General features: G+C 33.9%; 1 protein-coding gene across 2 annotated transcripts; it reads right to left on the minus strand.

The window, feature by feature from the left end:
• Positions 1–1,493: 1,493 nt before the first annotated feature.
• On the minus strand, positions 1,494–8,993 carry LOC141453134 (uncharacterized). 2 transcript variants are annotated; one of them, XM_074125907.1, is made up of 6 exons: positions 8,836–8,993; positions 7,639–7,978; positions 6,192–6,355; positions 4,675–4,835; positions 2,910–3,054; positions 1,494–1,626 (listed from the first exon to the last, which is right to left on the minus strand). In XM_074125907.1, exons 1-6 carry the CDS (start codon positions 8,865–8,867, stop codon positions 1,581–1,583), a joined length of 888 nt encoding a protein of 295 aa, XP_073982008.1. In that variant the 5' UTR covers positions 8,868–8,993; the 3' UTR covers positions 1,494–1,580. The 2 variants fall into 2 exon arrangements, with proteins under 2 accessions (XP_073982008.1, XP_073982009.1); XM_074125908.1 differs by lacking the exon at positions 1,494–1,626 and having other exon boundaries at positions 2,913–3,054; positions 4,679–4,835.
• Positions 8,994–14,840: the final 5,847 nt, after the last annotated feature.

A 14,840-nucleotide genomic window follows, 5' to 3' on the forward strand; every position in this document is an offset into this window, starting at 1 on the left:
TGTCAGGACTTACAGAATGGAACTTTGGGGCTCAGCCAAAGCTTCCAATATCTATAAAATTCAATCCTTCCAGTCAAAAACACTCCGTCGAATCGCTAATGCTCCTCACTATGTCTATAACTCTACCTTGCACCGAGATTTCCTTGTTCCTTATGTTTCAGAAGCTTGTAAGATCCCGTTACATTAAATTCCACACATCAATCACCTCACATCCTAATCCACTAGTGTCCAAACTTACTATATTGTCTGGAAATCCTCCCAGGCGGTTGAAGCGCAGGTGGCCACGCGATCTACTCTATGAAGTAAGTGCCAGTGTACAATAGTGAACTGTACCACTTTGGGAGTTTCACCAATGGGGTGAATTCTCCCCTCATGTATTCATGTATTTAAAAAATAAAAAAAGTTTGTATAACACAGTAACATTTATAATTTCGGAATCAGCTGGTGTTAAATGCCTTTAATCCATTTTAATTTTAAATCAAAGCAATTCAAGTTCACTGTGCTTGGATTATGGTTAGTTTTATTATAAATTATTCACTGTTTCTGTCACGTTGATAAGAGGGTAAGTGCATCGTAGTTGCACTTTGCGCTGCAATAAAACCATTTCTTGAACGATAATTTCTATAATATTGAGAATCATCGCCGAATATAACCTTTCAACTGGCCGGGTAAGAAGGAAAACTAGTTTAAAAGTCAATCCATCATTCAATCCGCTTGACTTCCTTTTTCCATATCTTGCAGAGCTCGGCACCCATCATAAAGGCACTTCCTGAACCCAACCACCTCTGTCTAAACACTTCTAAACTTGACCTAAAGTATCTGGAGGTTTTCCTGCACAAGTTACTCGCCTATCAAACTTCGTACAGTCTCATTATACCTGCTTTATATTTGCTTATGTGAGACGCATTTTAGCCACTTCAGCGACCTTTCGTTTTCTTTATACTAACCAATACTACACACAGGGTTCTTGTCACGAAATCTGGGCGGGAAAACCGACTAGTCTCAGTGGTAATAATTTTTTTTTCTAAGATCAACTTTTTTCCTTCGCGGAGTGCAACTGAAAGTTGCATCTTTCATTCATCGCAACTACTTCTGATGCGGGAAGTCACTGCTGATATCCAGATATCCTTCTTCGTGTAAACTAGTAATCTAAAAGCTCCAAGCAGTTTACGCAACCATCAGGAGCCAAAAAAAAAAAAAAAAAAAAAAGATTAAAACAAAAAGTACCCCGTTTAGATTTAAGCTGATTTTTGGAAATATCACAGTTTCCAATGTCTTTAAATTTAGTTCCTGAGCTCTAATCTTTGTAGTTTTGTAGTTGTTCTTTTTCAATGAAAAATCAGTTTTAACATTAGGGATACCTGATCGAGGGTCCCTTTCATCATATCTCTAACATGGTACGTCTCTTTGTGCTGATAATCTGGTGATAAAATGTTTAATTCTAGAAAACTAATCACAAAATCAGTTTAAACAAAATTAATTAAAACAAAATGATTTCCCAGAGAATATAATTGTAGTTATTGTACATAGCCTGTTAATAATTGACATTATTACTAGTCTTGGTCCACTGTGATTTAAAACTATTTAAGGTCCAATTCAGTCTCTTCACCTGATGCGGGATGCTTTCTATGCAAAAAACAAAATAATCATCTATAATGTCGTTGTCAAACCAATATCTGCTAAGTGCAAAAAGTATAACTTTGAGATATTGAATAAAAACGTTCTCTTGTAAAATTTTATATGAAGCAGATTTTTGAAAACTAATTTAAATTAAATAATTATATGTGTTATAAGTTATTTGATTTGATTTTTAGGCATTCAAATGTAATAATTTTATTTACTATTGCCAAATTTGGGTAATTTGTGCACTTAGCAGGTTATAAATGGTCAATTATAGGCACATAGCAGGTATTAGTGTAAATACCTGGCTAATTTACATTCTTATTTTATTATTGTTGGATGATAAAATAACTGGCATTAATCAGACTTATACTTTAAACAATCATAAAATGGATGGTAGTCACGGTCAACAAACGGTTTAAGTTACTGTAACTGATTGAACTTCGATTGAATTATTTCCAATGGGCCGTCATACAATGTTGAAGGTTCAGGATACTCTCGAGGAAGACGTCTTCGTTGAGGAAGTATAATCATGTGGATGGCCAAAGTTTGAAGCACATTTCCACTATTAGACCTGTATAAAAATCCTCTGATATCTTTCACAGAGGGATCACCCTTTTTACCAGGTCTGACAGACTGAAAACTGGTGGTTAGATGTTCGTAATCTTATTTGATTTGACGTTAGTTTTCTTAGTTTTTATTTGACAATATTCTGGCTGATGCAAATAGCATATTTAGCGACCCCAGTTCACCGTATAATGCGTAGAGTCACATAGCAGTCTTTTTATACGAAAATTTTGTTTGTAAAATTAGTCTTAATAGTCCAAAATGTCGAAATCTCCAAAAAAAAGTGCACCTAGCAGATATTGGTTTGACAACGACGATATGTATAATAAAAATTACAGATACGGATTTAGTAGTGGCTAATTTCGCGGAAGTGCGAATAAACCATTGAGTTTTTTTTATATTGTGATTATGTCTGCTATTCGATTCCATGTCTGTGGCATTGGCAATATGGCTTCCGGTTAGTTAAACAAAAAAATGATTCCGACATTGTTTCCCATGAACAGGGACGATCTAAACTTCATTCTTCAGCTGTACGCCTTTATAGAAGGGAACTCACTGAACTTACCTTAGCTTGGCGAGTTGAGTGTATGTTAATGAGTTTTAAGGGTTTGCTAAACCGCTAAAGAGGTAACTATTCTGTTCTCGTTCTTATAGCAGCATCTAGAGTCAATAAATTTAAAAATAAACTAAAATATAGCTAACAACAAATTGTATGAATTTACTGTAAAATGGTTGTAGGTGGCTGTTGGTTGTATTCTATCGTTTCACGACTACAAACTTTTAGATTCTGTTGCATCAAGTTAACAGTTATAACTTGATTAGTCGAGCTCGTGTTAGAAGAGACTTGAGGCTGTTTGTGAATCATGTCTGAAAGAAAGAAATAAATGGCGATAAAACATATTGGCACCATCCCCATTTAATCTATTACAATTTACTTCCAACTATCGATTAAGTATTATGGACAGAAGCAGATAGCAAATATACTTTTTTTAAATTTCTCCATTTTAATCCATTTCAAACGATTCTTTTTTAGCATTCTGGATAACAGCAACTCGCCGGATTCGTTAATGGAAACAAGTTTAATGCAAGAATACATTAACAAATCCTGATAATCATTACTTGAAATTATTTATCTCAGGTTCAGCAATAATTATTTAAGTTTTCTGCAAAAACTAAAAAATTAATTTCATTCTTATTGCTAACAAGTTCTTCGTTAATAGCCATTTTGAAGGAAAGGGATTAGCTATGCGGTTAGCTTACTAGCGGAGGTCCCGGGTTCGAATCCAGCTGCTGACCCTTAGATTTTCTCTTCCTAGGAGCTTCTTACAGCTCACTGTCCGGCGATGGACAGTGTTGTCTGTAACGAGAGAACACTTTTCGGAGGCCGGCAGTGAACTGAAAAACGTTCCGGGCGCCAATAACCTTAGATGTTGACGCGCCTTAAATCATAAAAAAAGCCATTTTGTGAGTGTTAAAAAAAAAAAAAAAAACTAAATCTCGATTATAATTAGTCAAATTACTTTAGTTTTTGGAGCCTAAATATTTAATGGTTATTAAAAGTTTAACCAAAATTCTGAGTTCAAAGAATATCGTTCCAATGTAATGTGCTTCTGTATCAAAAAGCTGCATCGAGGCCTATCACTACCAAATTTACGAAATATTTGTTCATTTTAAGTTCTATATGGTAATTTAGGTTTAATTCATTGTTGAAAGATTGGCTGAAACAGTCTGTCGAAGTCTATTCCAGGTTCTGTACATGGCTGCTAGACGATCTTTGGGTCTTCCTAACTATGAAGTCTTTTATTAGACATACTTCTAATAAATAATTATTTTTTGCTCATTTGCACGCACCACGGTGTTCCCAAGAAGATGCTTAATACTTTGTTTTGAAATATTTGTAGTTATTTAATTAAATGACTTACTGGCTCCCATCTAAATTTATTAAACCTGTCTATGGTATCAGTCATTTGTAATAATGCCTGGAAGAAAAAAAGATAGTCGTCCGCTGTAGCTGCGAGAACTGAAGAATCGAAAGTAGAAATTCATTGAAATTGTTGAAGAGAATAGGGCTTTGTACTGAACCTTTCAGGGACACCATCTTTGTTTGTAAGAAGAGACCTGGGACAAATAAAGAACCCATGATAGCTATTCTTGGAGGATAACGTGACCGTAATCTATTAGAAGAGACAGGCTCTGCTGATAGCTGGCCCAAGTAGGATAATTGACGCCATACCGAGCCGCTAGTTGAATGTACCTCAAGCGTAGAAGAAAAAGACAAAAGAAACGCCCCAGTAAAGATATCTGGATCATGAACTCAGAAATAATTTTAGCGTAAATTAAAGCCTTGAATAGCGGAAACTTGTTTATATCCTAATGGTCCTCCGAAGACTGTAGTTCCGGTAGTTGTACCATAGAAGAAGAAGTAGAGGATGCAATAGCAATTACACTGATGATAAGTTCCGTGCTTGTACTAATTGTTCTACGTACTTACGTCTTCGTCGTCGTCGTAGTCATCATCAAAGTCAACGCGTTTATTGTATTTTCTTCTTTTCCTTTTATCAGTCTTGCTACATTGTTTCTTATCATTTTTAGTATCTATCTTAGCATTTCCTTTGTTATCGTCACATTTATCACAGGGGCAATCACATCTTTAATAAGAACAAGTATTTATTAATATTTTATGCTATTAATAAAATAAACAAAAGTTTTGTGGCATAAATTCTGTTTTTAACCTCCGTTTACTCTTTTGTCATAACCGAGCTATGAGCTATAAAGTTGATGGCATTAATTGTATCAGAAAAGTGCTCAGTATAAAAAAGAAATATATTAAATAATAAAAATTTAAGAAAAAAAACGCTATCAAAATAATAAAAGAGTTTTATTTTTTCTGCAACCATGTAGAAATGTTCTCATTACTCAATTAAAAACAGCTGTGTAATGCCCAACTTTACCTCACTAGTGGGGAAAAAATTTATTGTGCTTCCTTGATATAAGAAGTTTTGTTATTAAATATTTTCTGTAAAACTTTAATAAGCTTATTTAAATTTATTTTATCTAAATAATTAAAAAACGAATATTAAAAAAATAAAATAAAAATTGAATGGAATATAGAAATAAAAATAATATTTTAATAAATAATTAGATATTTTTAATTATAACAGTTAAAAAGGTTATAGTGTTACCTTATAGAAATTTAAAATGGATTCTAGTGATTCCTGTTTAGTTTTTTTTTTTTTTTAGTTAATAACCCTAATGGTGGCAGAAAAAATATAATATTTAACTCAAGTGTAAAGTATTTTCCTCCACTCGGCTATTTGCACTTGCACTCGCCTCGCTTCGCTCGTGTGAGGAAAAGTACTACTTTCCACACTTGTTAAATAAATAACTATTTACTAAATCTCGTGTTAATATTCACAAACAAAGAACTTTGAAAAAACTTCATATAAAATGTGTTCTGGCAAAAAAAAAAATTAAAGAAATTATTGGAGCCTTTCTTTATAAAATCTCTAAAATGTAAGTTTTTCAGTTTCATGAAATCTCAGTTTTTAAGAAATTTTGTTCGCATAGACACATGCTCAAACATCCTTTTGTTTTTAAAGCAATTTGTTGGTTTCATGGAACTCACAAATTTGTAAGAGAATGTAAAAGATAAAACATTAGTTTTTCCTAACAAATCTTAAATAGTAATAATAATAAAAGTCTTCCATCAGAACAATAAAACAGATCATTAATTTTTTCAAAAATGTTTATTTGCTAGTCATTCTCAGCTAAATGTTCTACAAAAACTTAGAATATACTCAAGCATACAGACTTGTAGCACTTCTTGCATCTAACTTTGTCGCGCCTTCTATGCAATTGGGCTCCCATCTTAAATAAAATAATTATTTTCATCCTATACATCAGTAAGTGCTCGTAAAATTTTGAGATCTTAAAAAGTACCTAATTCTATGTATTCATTAGGATTAAAAATAGCAGTATTAAGATAATTTAAATGTTTTACTTACTTTCTCATATTTTGACTAGATTTCAAGGCTGCACAAAAGTAAAGCAAAATCAAGAAAATGAATAGCACAAGTATTGAAGCTGCAATTGCAGCCCACTTGATGTGTTTGAGTAATGGTGTCATTTTATCATCAACATTTTCGGTTTTAACGCTCTTTTCCGTTGACTAAAATAAGAAAAAACAAAACAATTATTAAAAATACATATTAATTATACAGGGTGTATACGGAGGAGAGGTCGAAACTTCGGGAGGTGATTCAGCAGCTCAAATGCAACAAAAAATACTCTCTTCACTTTGGCCCGATTCTCAATAGTGTCCAAGATATTAGCATTTTTAACTGTTCCGTCGATATTCGCGTTTTCCGCCATAAAAACGGCCGTAACTTTTCTATCCTTTAGCCTACATCAAATCTGCTTATTTCAAACGAAAGAGCATTAAATTTCCTATAAATCTGCTTAACGCAGAGCCTCAAAACGTTTCTTATAACAATGAAATTTTTACTTTAATGTCTAAAAAATTCGTTCTCGATGATTTTTGTTAAAATTTTCAACTACAATTTTTCAATGGTTAATGAATCAAGGAATCACGTAATTTCAGAAAAAGTTGCGCATTTATTGAGCTTCAAGATCGTATGGATTTTTTTGGTTTTTAATAAAACCCTACCCCGAACAGAGGGGTGTAAATGCAGAAAAGTGGGATTTTGCGAACTGACTTTTCAGTACTAATTTACTCAAATATCAATTTTTACCATTTTAGTAACCATTTTAGTTTTTAACAATTATTATTTTATAAAACGGAAGTAAAAATTAAAGTAGAAATAAAACACAGAAGTGAAAAAGTACAATAGGCAGGTGCCTAGTTAAAATTGCTACAAAAATTGTTCGAACTATTCAAACAAGGAAGTGGGAAAGAATTGCGGCAAATTTTTAGTTTAACCGAAAAAACGAATACGCACTGCATTTTCATGAATATTATTTACTTTTCCGTGCGATTAAACTGCATGTATATTTCCTTTTTATATTAAATTGATTTGTTAAAATTGTTTCTAAGTGAGTGACAGAAGTTATTTTGAAAAATAATCTATCTCTCTTAAAGCTACAATTAGCCGTTCGAAATTTTTCACTGGCAGAATGAACATGTTTGTTATTTATGTGCAGAACTATTGGTGAATTTCTTTAATTAATCAGAAATTTGGAATAGTAGCAAAATTTTGGTTATGACTGAGTGACGATATAGGTTAGGTACGAGAAGTACGAGTAGAAGTGAACTAATACACTTCTAGCTTAGGAGATAGAAAAAGGATTGCTAAATCATTACCGTTGACTGTATTCGATGTTAAAGGGATCGAGAGGAGTCAGGGCCATTCCAAAGCGAGTGGTTTCAAATGAAAATAGTCGATAAAAAAAAAAATAAAAAAAACAAAACAGAAAGTTATAATAGGTACCTACTTCGGGACATCGTCCTGGACATCGGGTTGTAACTTCGTTTTTTCTCGGCAGATCAGATGGATATAAAATTATATCAACCATTTTGGCGCATTCATTTTCAATTTTAGTTACAGTTTCGTGTGATAATCTGGTTTGACCAAAAAATTCACTAGATGTACGTAATAGATTCTGTATTAATCTCATAGTATATGCATCTTTCTGTCGGCCACTTTTTGTCTCACCTAATTTAATACAAGATTTATACCAATTTAAAACATTTCTATAATTTTCATCATCCATTTTCAATCTCGTACGAAAACATTCTTTAAGCGTTAGTGGAGGATCGGCCATTACAGGTGAACTAAAAAAAAAAAAGAAGAGTTACAATTTTATTTTAGCTATATATCCTGTTTTTTTAACCTTAGTGGTTGCTGGTTTGGGTTCAAGGAAACCAATGAAAAATATTTGCGTTTTGTCGTGTTCAAAGACCTTATCAAATTCAATCCAGACTCTAAAAATGTTCCAAAAACAACAATGGCCATTCTCATCGTTCCACTTTAAACAAACATAGTGAAACTTAGGCAATTCTTTAGAAGGAGGTTTGTCCTAATATTGAAGTGATTTTGTTAAGCTGCAACCATGTAATCCGCCATATTTAATAATAATAATAAAGCCAGGGAAGGGATTAGCTATGAGGTTAGCATACTGGACTCCCACGCGGAGGTCCCGGGTTCGAATCCAGCAGCTGACCCTTAGATTTTCTCTTCCTAGGAGCTTCTTACAGCTCACTGTCCGGTGATGGACAGTGTAACGAGAGAACACTGTCCGGAGGCCGACAGTGCACTGGAAAAAGCTCCGGGCGCTAATAACCTCAACTGTTGATGCGCCAAAAAGAAAAAAAATAAATAATAAAGCCTTTTATTTCCAACAAAAAGAATAAATACAATAATAATTTTCTTTCTATAAACATGGCACTTGGTCCAAAAGACCATCCGTGGGATTGTTGCCTACAACAATATAGTTAATCAACGATTGTACTTTATCAAAATGTTTCAACCATTATTCGCACCATAATGAAGAGACATTTGCATTTGGGGGATAAGATGGCGGTCGAACGGATTTTCACTTTAAAGAATCACTTTTCTTTTTTTTAATGAAGATATCTTGTTCTAGATGTTTAATTATCTGATGTCTAATTAGATAATAATCTTTACTCACTGATCTAGATGAATCTGCTGCGCTACTTCCATATTCTTGATTGTCCGTCCTAATCAATTGCAATCTCTACTCGAACACAACAATAACCTCACAATTATCATTAACATATGGTACTTTTAGACACATGACTAATAGGAAATAATTGGGAGCAAAGTAATCTAATAATGTTGAATGTTATTGATGAGAATTTAACCAATTTTATGAATGATTGAAGTAAATAATTAAGGAAGGCTAGTTTGAGCTAGTAAATGAGACAAGTTTAGTCCAATTTCAGCGTTTAGCTACTTTTCATGTATTTGTCAATTGTTAATAGTAAAGTATGAGCTTAAGTCCCCCGTAATACACTGGCGATTACATTACATTACCATAAGTATGGACTCAAATTAAATTGAAAATTATACATAAAAAAAGCAAATTAAACGACCTACATAATTATAGAGGTTGAAACGATAATATGTTAACAAAACTATTCACAAGTATTCTTTATAAATACGTTAGACAATTGGATGCGGGATAAACAGATGGGATTTTAGCTGCGAGGACCAATATATTCATCTTGTCGTCTGTCATTAACTTGCAATTATTGGCTTAAGCGTAGGAAAATTTTCGACATATTTATTTGATTTTAAGTGAGCCAATGAGATGTTGTGGCACAAATTGGAACTGCTTAGGAATTGAGGGAAAAATTCCTGCTTATCCTAGTCAATTTATCATAATTAACATTTTGTGATTCAAACGTCCTAAATTTATGCAGTAATTGGTAGCATTAACAGTGAAATAAACCATAGTTAGGGCGGTTAGGTAAGAATAGTATTGTTACTCACTTCAATAAATACTTGAAGGCAAAATGTGGCCTGACTTCTACTTAGTCTGTCCAGAAATCAGCCAGGATTGAGAACCGTACCGTCAGCCGCCGAAGTTTAGGGAGATTGATTTGGTCCTGTGGAAGAATTTCATCCAGTCTTTGGTTTACCAAGTATTTCCGCTCTGATTTAACTCCTAACTACATTAGTATTTTTAAACTCGTGAAAGTTTGTTCTAGTAACAGCATTTCTGGCATTACCATCTGAGCGTAGCTCAATCAGGGGGTGTTCTATACAAAAAAAAAGAACCGTGAAGTTTGTTTCTAGAAAATGTAGCGTTTTGTCACTAAAATCTTAGTAAACATCCCCAGAATATTATTAGTATGTCATTAAATTTGACAGCAAAACCCAAAAGCATTTTCGTTGAATAACTGAATACAATAGTTTTTTGTGGCTGAACTCAATTATTTATTGAAGTAAGTTTGTCAAAGATTGAAAAGATTAATTTAAATTTTTTTTTTTTTTTTTATTAATCTTTTTTTTTGAAATTCGCAACTGCAACAGCTGTTGCAACTAGCAAATGTGATAAAGATAAAACAATAATATGAATACGGATCTGAGAAGGCACCCAGTAGTGTCACTCCATTATCGTGAATACAGTACTACATCGCTCTTAAGAGGAGAGTAGATCGCGGGGCTATCTTCACTTCAATCTCTTTGGAGGATTACCTGGTAATGTGGAAGAAAACAGGTGTTCTATGAGAGGGTTAGGATGAGCTGCTGTAGAGGAATGAAATTTTTAGAAACGGGTGTTAGCAAGATCTGTAATGAAAGGGATTTTGAGGTCATTATGGATAGTGAGGTTAGATACATAGAACGGAGCGTTAAGAAGTTTTCGAAGTATTTTTGACTGTAATGTCTGGGATGCGTAGTGAGTTGGAACGCTTAGTCGATCCCCATACTTCGATGCCGTATGACCAATTAGGTCGCATTAACAGGAGATATAAGAGTCTTTTGTTATGTAGGTTGAGTTTCGAACGTTTGTCAAGTAGTCTGGCGAGAAGTTTTGTAGCGTTGGTTAGTTTCTTGTCTTTTCAGTCTAGTATGGGGATTCCATGTCAACCGTTTTTCTAGGTACAGTCCAAAGTAAATTAGATTTAAATTAGTAAATTGGAAATGATTTTATACTCTATTCGCTTCGGCTTTAAAGTTATTACAAAATAAAGATGTCACATCCTCTCCACAATGGTGCAATGTCAACTCAGTGGGTACCTGAAGAAGCTGTAGGAGGTCTAGAAAGCTATGGTACTTACAGTCTGTAAGTTACAGATTCGGTGGGTTTTTATATTAAAAAAAAAAAAAATCAATTATCTAGGCATTTACCATGTGCTGGATTCTGAATTCGTACTTATCTTCGTACTTCTTCGACTGCAAGGGATGATTAAGGGATTCCCTAGCTTAAGAAAAAGGGTACAATTGTTCTTTAAGGTACCCCTAACGATATTTTACGTATTGCCATTGTTGACTTCATAAGTTTATCCGTTTACCCGTTGTGTAAATGGGCCGTTTATTGGGAGGTTTCACTATAGTTATTTTTCTTTTTTTTAACAGTAAATTTTGACCTTAATTTTCAATTATATATTGAAAAACCCTCCTTCCATCCAAAAATATACCCTGATGAAATAAAATTTTTTTGACAGCAATTGATTCATGTGTGGCATGCTACGGCACGGGCCGTTCGTTGGAATGATATTCATGTTCCTAATGATTTATCTACCATGTTATTTGTGTATAAATGACCCGTTTATAAAGTAAAATCTAGTGAGTAGGAGCTATTGGAGGAGAAAAAAAAATATAGTAGATTATTAGACCACCCTTCAGACTACGGGCAGTCAGTGAATGGGACCTGCAAGGAAGTATACCTCTTTGTAGCCACTTAATTTAGCCCACCGTGACAGGCCGTAAGTAAATGAAGCCATTATCTCCTACTAGCCACCTGGCCTGCGGGGCCATCCTTCATACATTGTAATTAAAAATATGATGATCTAAATGTTTCAATCAAAATTTACATAATATATAGCTGGGGCCACTTGAGGACAAGTTGAATGACGACAAAATATTTCTTTTGTAAAACAAACAGTTGCCACCAACGTGTACATTACAAATTGGGTGTTGAATTCTTAGATTTAGTATTTTTTTTTTTATATGGGCGTAGCCTCATACAAAGCAGTTACCCTACAAAAAAGTAAAAGTACTATTAAACTACAAAATTAAAAAAGTATATCTGGTATTAAGACTCGCATGACTTTTTGTTACCAATCTTCTCAACGTTCCCAAACATAAATTATTGTCGAACTCCCAAAAATTTGAGACATATTTACTTCTTATATCTTTAGAAAGAATTTAGCACTCCTTCTAACAGTAGTTCCCTAAATGAAATTCGCGGCTTAAATGTTTGTTGAAATAAAGTGGAAGATTTAAGAAATTATAATCAAAATACATACTTTAAATCAAATTGCAGGAGCCATTTGCAAGAAAATCTTAAAATATAGAAAATTCTATTCAGTAAAGTCTGAAACCAGGTCAGCCGATTTTGTTGTCCAGTTTAGGAATTCAGTCTCACTTTTGATTCTCATTCTCACATTGATTCTCTTTTAAGTAAACAACTATATGATTTAATAGGGTACCAAGATATCCGAGCGGTCAGAGGCGAGGTCCGCAAAGCTAAGATGCATTTTGGAATCTTCTGGGTTGCAATGTTTGTATGCAAAAATGCGTTTGAAATTTGAATTTTTCATTGAACCCTACCACTTTTGCTCTCTAGATCAGATTAGATTATAGGAGTGGGACCTGTGCCCCACGGCACCGCAGCCTTAAGAGGCTTATTGTACCTTACCCTTTTTAGATCTAGTAGACGAAACCTCCCTTACTAATGAGGTGGAGGTCTTTCCCTACTAGTTCTTTTTGCTCTACTGTCTCCTTTGGTCTCAAAGATCTAAAGGTTTCTTAGCGCAATCAAACAGTGAGAGGCCGTTTCCTCCTCATCCTGACGCAATCTGCACATCGGTTCCGAGCTAATAAGTCCGTCCTTGTACAGATGACTATGTCCTATGTATACTGTGTAAATGTATTGGGGTGTAACACAGTATATGTTGCTCATGTTCATGTTGTTAGGACTGGGATACCTGCAGGGACGCCAAGTACCCTGAAGAAGTGGCTAATCCACTTCCCCCTACGGGATCTGCTCCCTATAATCATATCAATCTTAACACAGTCTTAGAGATGGTTAGTTCGTATTCAGGTCAAGATCTGCAATCAAGGAGACTCCACGTCTGCTGTCATCTTGCCGTTCCAGTCGAGTATGTTAGTTCCAGGTTAGTATCTTGACAATGTACAGACCTAAGTATCGTACTAAGTCAACTGGAGTACCCAATTGATACACCGTTCGGTTGAACTGGTGGGGACACCGATTTCTGTAATGTAAATTTAATGTTCACTGTTTTTCAAATTCTTTTTTCGAAACCACGTTTCGAGAAGGTTTAAATGAATTTGTGTATTCTGACAGGCTTGGGTAGGATAGGAGTGGAATGATGGAATAGCTGCTAGCTAGGTATTTCGCGTCAATAACTGAGGTTATTGGCGCCCAGAGCTTTTTTCAGTGCACTGCTGGCCTCCAAATAGTATTCTCTCGTTACAGACTACAAATCTCAGCTTTGCGGACAGTAAGCTCTAAGAAGCTCTTAGAAAGAGAAAATCTAAGGGTCAGCAGTCGGATTCGAACTCGGGACCTCCTCGTGGGAATCCAATACGCTAACCGCATAGCAAATTCCTTTCCCTCCTAATAATTACTAAATTTATTATTTTTATTTTGTCGGCACTATTAACATATATTTTGCGATATAAATATAGTTTAACAAAAAAAAAAATTATAAAATAGAGTGTGGCGCCATCTTTACACTATTCCTTTGACAATACACCGACTTGCATTTTAAATTACAAAAACCAGCCAACAGATTCCAAACTAGTTGGGCACTTATCATTAAGTTCATATCATATTAGATTATCTGGTTAAATATAGAGGACATTTTTAATTATATTTCCGAGATTTATTATCTCCAGTAATGGAAGTTGTGTCGGGTTATTTAAAATTGTATATATCCTTAATTATTATCATTTTAACAGTAAAGCTAGAATTGTGAAATAGGCAATTATATTGAGAATTAGCAGTTAATATTAAGGAACTAAGACTTAAGCACTATTATGTAGCTTAAAAGAAGAGTTATATATGTAGAAGATAATTATAAATAAAATTAAGTGTTCTAAAAGCAGCTCGTCGAGTTTAAGTTTAAATTTGAAATTGGTTTTTAAATTATTCAGAATTTAGTGGAAGATTTTTCATTTTATTTTTGCTTGTTGATTGCTTGAACAGGAATTTCGCTTCTTTTCAGATTATCAAAATCTACTTTCGCTAGAAATGCTTTTCGTGAGAAGTGGTTGTAATTATTAACTAAACAATCAGGGCAGAAGGCACATCAATCTTTGATGTTAAAAATGTTAAAATATTATAATTGTCAACAAGTATAAAATAAATAATTTTTGAAAATGTGTTTTCTACTTCTAATTAATGTACATGGTAATCCTAGGCCTTGAGTTTGGCTGAAAATAGATTAAAAAATTATATTTCTGAAATCAGCAGTAATCTTTCTTCTTTTGAAATTAAACTTATCCACACGATCTCTTCTGAAAAATGCCCTCAATTAATTTTGTTTTTTGGAGGGAGAAAATGCTTCAAATGAGTCTTGAAGATCTGCATGCGTACAATGTTACGTACAATGTACAATACGATGTTGGGAACATTTGATGCGATATCTGTAAGTCAAGTTATACCGAGAGATTTTTGCCCAAATTAATTATTTGATTAAATTATTATCTATAATTTTTGAACAAATAAGTTAGAAGCGTAGTTTAAAACCAAGCTAAGCGTGGAGTTTAGTTTTTAAAAAACCCTCCACAGTGTGCGGAATTAAAATCAGATAATGGACGTGTATATGTTACACGTCGAACGCAGGGGGCAAAACAACCAAAAGTTTACAACGTCTTAATAGTCACTGCAAGCGACTTTTTCTGCAATTTCTCTGGGGCTTGAGATTACTGAGCATTCTATGCTCATTCAAAATCTTGCACCGCTTTACGTATGCATTG

This window comes from Rhodnius prolixus, unplaced genomic scaffold, assembly GCF_049639745.1.
Source record: "Rhodnius prolixus isolate KJV_2025 unplaced genomic scaffold, Rpr scaffold_3, whole genome shotgun sequence".
NCBI classification, from domain to species: Eukaryota; Metazoa; Arthropoda; class Insecta; order Hemiptera; family Reduviidae; genus Rhodnius; species Rhodnius prolixus.

Coding starts and splice junctions, on each gene's coding strand:
- LOC141453134 (XM_074125907.1), bottom strand. CDS start 8,867: ATGGAAGTAGCGCAGCAGATTCATCTAGATCA. Junction 7,979..8,835: donor CAGCAGATTCATCTAGATCA/GTGAGTAAAGAT, acceptor TTTTTTTTTTAG/TTCACCTGTAATGGCCGATC. Junction 1,627..2,909: donor CCACCTACAACCATTTTACA/GTAAATTCATAC, acceptor TTTTTTGCATAG/AAAGCATCCCGCATCAGGTG.